We start from the raw sequence: 8578 nt of genomic DNA, 5'->3' as shown, positions 1-8578 counted from the left end.
TTTCTCAAGCCGCGATTCATTAAAAAACACTCTTAAAATACAGTGCCCCACAGAACACCAGTCAAAAAGTGTAACTATTAATGTCCGAAAAATAAATACTAGAAACTGGAATACACAATCAAGAGTTGCAAAACTGCAACAAAACTCTTTTAGCTGCAAAGTGCTCTTATTTTGAAAAAAATAAAGGGGCACATGATATGCATACTCAAAATAGAGCAAAAAGTTTCTTAAGAGAGGCACGAGTAAGCAAGAGCCTTCTCCTCAGTCAACTCAGCAGCAGTTGCGTCCAACTTGGCCCTGGAGAACTCATCGATTGACAGACCTAGAAAGAATCCAGGTTAATAAAATAGTTAGTTGACTAGCAAAAAAAAAAGTCTGACAGGAATAAACTTCCATAAATATAATGGTGGCCCTTTCTCATATACTGAGTATAGACGGGTTAACAGATACCTCAACAGCCTCCATTGAAAGTTTTATTATAAACTTGTAAGGTATAAACTTGTAGATACTATTTAGGGTCTACTTCAAAAAGCAAAGGTAGTTCAACTAAAGTTTGTTAATTTTGGATAGACCCTCAACACATCTTTGTAACATAGAGACAATATAGAGCATAAAAAGGTAATTTTCTACAGAGATCACCACAATATAGTCCATAGTCCAACTGGTCACTCACTCTGATTTATTCCACCAGCCACTGAACTTGCTTCAACTTAAAACCCAATGAATTTTTATTTTTGATCCAAGTTGGTGAGATTAAATCTCATGACATGTACAACTTAGGACTTAATAACATATTATTTCAGAAATCAACTTGTATTTCTGCATTACTTATATTTGAACTGGATACATAGGCCCAATTTGCATTAAAATCAGATTTCAGTGGTTGTAGGGGAAATAAATCTTGAGCGACCAAAGAAGAATATGACATATATTATTATGACCTCTGCAGAAATTAATCATTAAAGAATACTCTAGAGCCAAGTACAATGAATAAGCATACCTTGCACAATCTTCCACTCACCACCACTGCATGTCACAGGGAAAGAGTAAATGAGACCAGCAGGCACATTGTAAGATCCATCAGAGTACACACCCATGGAGACCCAGGCTCCCTACAGTCAAAATTTATAAAATTTTAACACAAGTTGCATAATAGCATGAGAAGATCCTTCTGGCCATGAATGAAAGAAGAAAATAAAAAAATTACCTCAGGGGTGCCAAGGACCCAATCACGGATGTGGTCGCAAGCTGAGCTGGCAGCAGACAAAGCACTGGACAACTTCCTCGCCTTGATGATTGCAGCACCACGCTGTTGCACAGTGGTGATGAATTCACCCTTGAGCCTGTCAAATATAAATAAGCCTATATGTTAATGCTATATCTTATCAGCAATAGTTGACACCAGTACATAGGCATTTCTAGCTTATGAAATTGGTTGGAGGATAGAGAATGCTTTTCCTAATCATATAAAGTACAGATTGCAACTTGCCTGCAATGGTTTGAATGAAAACAGCGACAACTAATTGGTTCAAGAGGAGGGCACAAATGCCTCCATTTTATAACTAAAATAATGTAAAATTTAAAACTTAAATGTCAAAATAAAACCATTAGATATAATCTATATCATTTTCTCTATGCACACAAAATCAAACCGTTAGATATAATCTATATCATTTTCTCTATGCACACATAAAAGGTCATGACATTTTGATTTTGTTTTGATTAGTATCAAGAGCTTGCAAAAATACACCGATGTCTATATATTCTGAACGTTAAATTTTTTATGTGCATGTAGAGAAAATAATATAGATCACATCTAATGGTTTTATTTTGACATAATAATTTAGAATTTTTGTTATTAGAAAATTAAGAAATGGAAGCATTTGAACCATGCTATGCATTACCATGCATCATCTTTAACAAGTTCAGGAACTGGCTTGTCTCCTACGGTGGCATGGGTGACATCAGGGTACTGGGTGGAGGAGTGGTTGCCCCAGATGATGACATTCTTCACATCAGATACCTGGACATTGAGTCTCTCAGAGATCTGGCCAAGGGCCCTGTTGTGGTCCAGCCTTGTCAGACAAGTGATGTTCTTCTCTGGGATGGATGGGGCAAACTCCTTCAAGATCAGGGCATTGGTGTTTGCAGGGTTAGCCACAACCAAGACCTATTCAAAATAAAAAATAAAGTTACTTAATCGCAATTGTAAGCAAGCAACAAAGATATTTATCCATGTAGACACTAGACAGTACTAAACAAAATGTTGCCAATGATCTAAATTTAAAATCTTCAACATGAGAATATTGCAGAGACTATGAACGAGAACAAAGTTCATCTTTGCCATTTGCAATTAGAATTTTTCTATTTTGAACTTTAAAACCAAAGTGAATGGAAGCATGAGCCATTTTTCTGAGAGTTCTTTTCAGAATAATGAATCTTAAAAAGTCAAACTAAATAACATAAGATTGTGCAGAAATTTAAATAGTAAGTCTCTATAACAACTTTCTCAAAACAGTTGCATTATGAATAAATTTTCAAAAGGCCTAATACCTTGCAGTTTGGAGCAGCGTACTTCTCGAGTGCAGAGGCCTGGGCCTTGTAAATGGAAACATTCTTTGACATGACATCCTTCCTCTCCATTCCTTCCTTCCTGGGGAATCCACCAACCATCACGGCAACGCTCACACCAGTGCATGCCTCAACTACATCAGTAGTGGCAACAACTCCTGCACCATTATTTTATACTGCTTAACAAAAGATAATAAAAGAATTGACGGACTTCATGATAAGTATGAAATCAAACATTTGCTAATTTTTAAACATATATAGCATAAAAAGGTATTATATCCTTGAATTATGATTTTGATATCATTTTTCTGCTAAATCATTGTCAAAGGAATGCGAGAAAACTACTTGTCACAAGATATAGTACCCTTAAGAAGGGGGAAGGCAGCATCAACCAGCTCCATTTTTACACCATTGAGTGCTTCAGCAGCTGGTGGGATATCGAGCATGTGCAAGATGACAGGCTGGTCAGCACCCAGCATGATTCCCCTGGCAACCATTGGTACTAGCGCATAGCCAATTTGGCCTACACAGAAATGAGTTGAGAAGTATAATACATATCTGTTTCATAGAATGACAATTTCACTGAGAAAAGATGGCATTGTATTAATAAATCAGTAGTAAAAGAGTCAGACAGGATCCAGGTGATACTTCACCTGGTCAACTGACAGGATCCATGTTGCTTAGTACTAAATAAATTATAGTTCCCCTTAAGACAGATCCTCAATTAGAATTATTTATTAAATCTAAGTTTCCATTACTTCAAAACAATGTAATAAGTTTCAATAAATAAACATGACAGATCCAAATTGGAAAAAAAAAAAACTTCTCTATAAGAAAATATCTACTGAGGGGAAACCCTTTGAACATAAAGAATTAACAAAGCTAAGCTATCCCCTTTTTGGTACTACTATACAACAGATCACAAAGAGAACCATCTCTGATCCTTGTAAAATAGTAACAAAAACAATAATTAGATATTTGAGAAACTGATTACATAGGTTCAATCCAAACTCCTATTATAAGAAACTACTCTTCCTGCAGTTTATCCATCCCAAAATCAGTTCGATAGGAGCTGTCAACCTACGATCTACTGTATGAAGTATTCATTAAACCCTGAACCCCGAGATACTTATCAGATCCAAAGTCAGCTCAGCTGGACAATTCAAAATCCAATCGATCACAGATCAGCGACATAAGTGAGGATCTATGTATATGACTTACGTAATCATCCAAAATCACAAAAATCCAAAAATACGGTAGATCTAACAACGATCCACTATATGAGTGCATAACGTCCCGCTAGATCTAAATTGTAAAACCAGAGAACCAAAATACCTGCGGCGCCAGTGACAAGAACACGAACTGGTTCCTTGGCCATTTGATCGAGATGAGAGTACGAGATGGGTAGAGAAAAGGCTACGAGACCAAAATGAAACTAGGCGACTTGGGGATGAAGATGAGATTCGGAGGGGTCACTTATAAAGCAGCTGAGGCTATTTCCTGATTATTTTTCCTAATAATCCCGGATTAACGTTCTAGAATAAACCTTATCACTGAAATTGGGCCCCACACTGTCGTGTAAGCTATGGCAAAAGCAAAAGATAAGAATTTGCGGTTTGGATCGTGATCTGGAAAGTGCAAATGATATAATAGGGTCCCCGTGATATTCCTCTAGTCCTCGGAGCGCTATTCTATAACAAATTATTTCACTGACATGCATGACCCACAAAAATAAAATATTGAGCGATAATATTTATGGTCCTCCCCTGTCTTGAACTCTGGATTTAGGGAGAAAAATTGTGGACCTTTGAGCTGCTGGATGGTCTCGGATCATGACATTAAATGGAGTTCACAAGTGAGTATGATATTATGATACGTGGAAGGCAGAACAGCTACTGTTTTCCTCGGGTGCCGAGCGAATTATCACTGCGAAATTCTACAAATGCAAATATAATCTGCTGATGTGGCGGTCGTAGTGAGCTGCCGTTTAATGGTTATCAGGAAATTGACTGGTTTTGTGAATTTTTAGTAGGCCGGTTGTAGTGAGCTAAGTTATCTTACAGGCTCACCCACTAGCCACTAGCCACTAGGCCACTAGTTTTGCGTTACCTACGGATCCAGTCATAAATCATTACTTTCTTTTTTTCTTTTGGGAAAATACAAGTGATCTAAAATTTGAATCCACAAATGGCTAATCAGAGAGTATCTTTGACGGATTATGCCGTCCCTATCATTAAATTTTCAACTTCTCTTTGTTTATGTTGTTGATGGTTTTGCCGATTGTTGAAGAGTGTGTATTGCTTGACGTAAGAAATTTTTTATACTTATATTGCTACTTGCATCACTATTCACTAGAGATAAAATTCTAAAATTATATTTTCAATTTTTCGATCAAGTATTACGCTTAAAATTTCATATGATTGCTGAGAAACAAAATGTAGTGAGAACTTCACATTTAGATATAAACATTTGGAAATTCAAATATTAGCGACTTACATATTAAGTATAATTATTTTTAATGCATATAAAAAGGTACAAAGTGGTGTGCAAGATTTTTTTTTTTTTTTTTTTTTTTGTATTTTCATAATATCTCAAAGGAGAAGCTCGAAGGTCAAATCTTGTTTTTTAAAACGCATTATTAGTTTTTGGATGTCAACGAAACGCATTATTTGTTTATCCTATACTCGTATCATATTCAGACTGAATGCATGAATAAGATTTTTTTTTTATTAGTTTATACTTTATGGATAAGGATATGGACATAAAATAAAATTTTGTTAGTTCCATCTAGTAAGGATACAAGTAAGATATATTTCGTACTCATTACTTTATTAGGTAATTGATAAATGCAAAATCATAAATGATAATTTATTATTGTATATTTAATTGTATAATATTTATTATTATGACGGTATTAATTTATATAACATTTTATGTATTTTTAATTAGCATTTTATATTCTTTTAAAATTGATGAAACCAATAATATTATAATTATTTATATTTAATGATATTATGTACATGAAGCGTTTAAACTTTAAACTTTACAATAATATATTTATTTATTTGTTGTAATTTTGGGTTAGAGTGTATATTATTTAATAGTTATTCGTTATATGTTCATTACTTGTTAAGCTATAACGGCAGAGATTGATGCTTAAAAATAAGAACATGGCAAGATTAATGCCATTAATTTTATACGGATACTAATATTAGAATATCTTTATCTGATTCATACCGTTGTCGGTCCTAATTGTTTTTTTTTTTTCCAAATTTTGTCTTTTACTAATTATTGAGTTAGATCATGCAATAAAAAAAAATTCTAAATATACTAATGGTTGTGGTGCATCAGCATTTAGTCACAATTCTCATAAAAAAAGGACGCTGATAACAATCCCCGCAGTTTCCACTCCGCATTTATTCCCGCAGATACTGTCAAAAAAAACATGGGGCGACCGCTCAATCATTAATGAGCGTTTAAAAAACTGCAGGTATTTAACTTGAAGCATCAAAGTATTTATCTTGAATTTGTCAGGTATTACACCCTCTGTAATGATCTCTATTTATGAAATAATAAATCAATCCATTAATTGTCCCCGCACAAAATTTTCTTTTTTTTTGAATCGTCCCCGCACAACTGGGGACCGCTCAATCATTAATGAGCGTTTAAAAAACTGCGGGTATTTAACTTGAAGCATCAAAGTATTTAACTTGAATTTGTCAGGTATTAAACCCTATACAATGATATTTATTTATGAAAGAATAAATCAATCCATTAATTGTTCCCGCACAAAATTTCCTTTTTTTTTAATCGTCCCCGCACAACTGGAGACCATTAAAAAAACAATCCCCTCACCCAATGATAAATACTCTGAGACATAATGATAAATATTTTATGTTACATAGGTAAATAATTTACATTATATGGATAAATACTTTATGTTACATGGATAAATACTTCTCAGGCATACTTGCAACTTTCAGTAAAACATCAATGATAAATACTCTCAGACATAATGATAAATACTCTATGTTACATTGATAAATACTCTATGTTACAAGGGTAAATACTTTTCAGAAATAATGATAAATATTTTTTTGAATATCAATTAACAGATAACAGTATAATTAATGCGGGGATTGTTTTTAAATGAATAATTAATGCAGGAATTGTTATTAGAGAAAGGCATAATTAATGCGGAAATTGGTATTAAATGACAGTCTAATTTAATGTGGGGATAAAATAAAACTTTTAACGAAATTAGTGGGGGGATATATGGCAGTTAAGGAAGAGAGAGAGTGCGGGAAAAATGAGGGGATGAGAGTAGAGGTGTCAATGACACCCGTTTACCTGTTTACCCTACCCGTATCGTATTCGATAAGACGGGTATTGGTAAGGTTTTTTTTTTCGTTAGTTTATTGGGTATGGGTATGGGTAAAGATTTTTTTTCATTAGATAAACGGGTATGGGTACGGGTAAAGGTTATTTCGTACCCGTTGGGTAATGGGTAATTATATGAAATATATTATATATAAATATATCAATATTATATCCAATTTATTTATTTTTCTTCTTTTCGTATTGTTGTATGCCTATATCAACGCTAGAGACATATATATCAACAAATTCATTTCCTTGTTTTCTTCCTTATTCATCGTTATTGCATTTTTCTCAATTCTACAAATGGAAATATTCCATGTTTCAAAGAAAATATATCCTCACCTTATTTTCTGGCAATAATATATTGTTTGGTCTAAATAAGTAATCTATTAATGTCAGCTCAGGTGTTAGCGTCTGAATTTTGCATTACATGTCAGCTTTCTCAAGGTTATACTATAAATATATATATTTAATAATTGAATGAGATGGAATGAAATGTTAGAAGAAAGAATGTAACAAATGACAAAATTGACCATACGCTGTCCGAACCATTATATTGGTATTTTCGTTATTCGCCCACTACCGTTTCGTTATCCGTTAATCATAACGGGTATGGGTAGGGTAGGGTAAGACAAATTCTTAACGGGTATGGGTAGGGTATGTTGGGGTTTTACGGTGCTAACCAAAAATCCGTTTAGGCTTAAGTTGCGGAATGACCGTCGAACAAAAATTTCTACTGCCAACTTAAGCTCAGGATTAAACGGGGTATGTCAGGAAACTTTCCAAGACGGTTCACCTTCAGTATTCCTTTGGCATCAAAACCTAATTTAATCTTTTTACAGATCTACTCCATGATTGATTTCTAAAACTTTAATCTACTTACCAATTAAATAGATTAATATAACATATTTATACTTTGTTTCCAAATCACAGTTGGAATGCAGACCGAGCGAGTAGAGCCTCACCAGGGAAGGAATCGACTCGGAGTATCACACGTGTGATACCTCTATCGGTTATCCACCAGGACTAACCGGAGAGCGGTTTATTTCTTCTGCCAGAAATACCGTAAACCGCGGAATTCTGCAAAAACACTATTCATGGGAAAAAGACGAAAACCCATAAACACGAATTTTCGGTTGCTCAGTTTCATCAATATGCAAAACTGACATACCGCAAAATTCGATAAAACACTATTCATCGATCCCGTAAATATACCTCACAACAACTCGCAAGATTATACGTCAACTACGTATAACTTTCTTTTCTCAACCGAAACACTATTTGGGAGAGAAATCGAGAAAGAGAGAAAATACCGATCCGTTTCGACACGAAACGGTATGAGTGAATTAGCGATTTTTCTCTCTACCCCTCCACCCCTATTTATAGGGTTTAGGTCGGTTGCCAAAAGACCAAAATGCCCTCCAAGTTCGGCCTATTTACAAGATATGTCATTGAATGGATAAGGATGACAAGTCATGTGGATAAGATCGATGACGTGTCATCTGGATAGGATCGATGACATGTCATGCGGATAAGGATGAATCTGAAAAGACCCGAGTGCCCTCGGTCTGAACACAAATAATGTTCGTATAATTATTCTGAACAATTATATATATTTTTCTTGCAG

General features: G+C 34.5%; 1 protein-coding gene across 1 annotated transcript; it reads right to left on the bottom strand.

The window, feature by feature from the left end:
* Positions 1–4145, bottom strand: LOC144567219 (malate dehydrogenase). Its single transcript, XM_078317305.1, has 7 exons — positions 3907–4145; positions 2936–3094; positions 2554–2729; positions 1905–2170; positions 1208–1343; positions 1001–1112; positions 1–322 (listed from the first exon to the last, which is right to left on the bottom strand). Exons 1-7 carry the CDS (start codon positions 3947–3949, stop codon positions 228–230), a joined length of 987 nt encoding a protein of 328 aa, XP_078173431.1. The 5' UTR covers positions 3950–4145; the 3' UTR covers positions 1–227.
* Between the last annotated feature and the right edge of the window lie 4433 nt (positions 4146–8578).

This window comes from Carex rostrata, chromosome 16 (assembly GCF_964058835.1).
Source record: "Carex rostrata chromosome 16, lpCarRost1.2, whole genome shotgun sequence".
In the NCBI taxonomy this organism is placed as follows: Eukaryota; Viridiplantae; Streptophyta; class Magnoliopsida; order Poales; family Cyperaceae; genus Carex; species Carex rostrata.
This window is presented reverse-complemented; position numbering and strand designations above follow the sequence as displayed.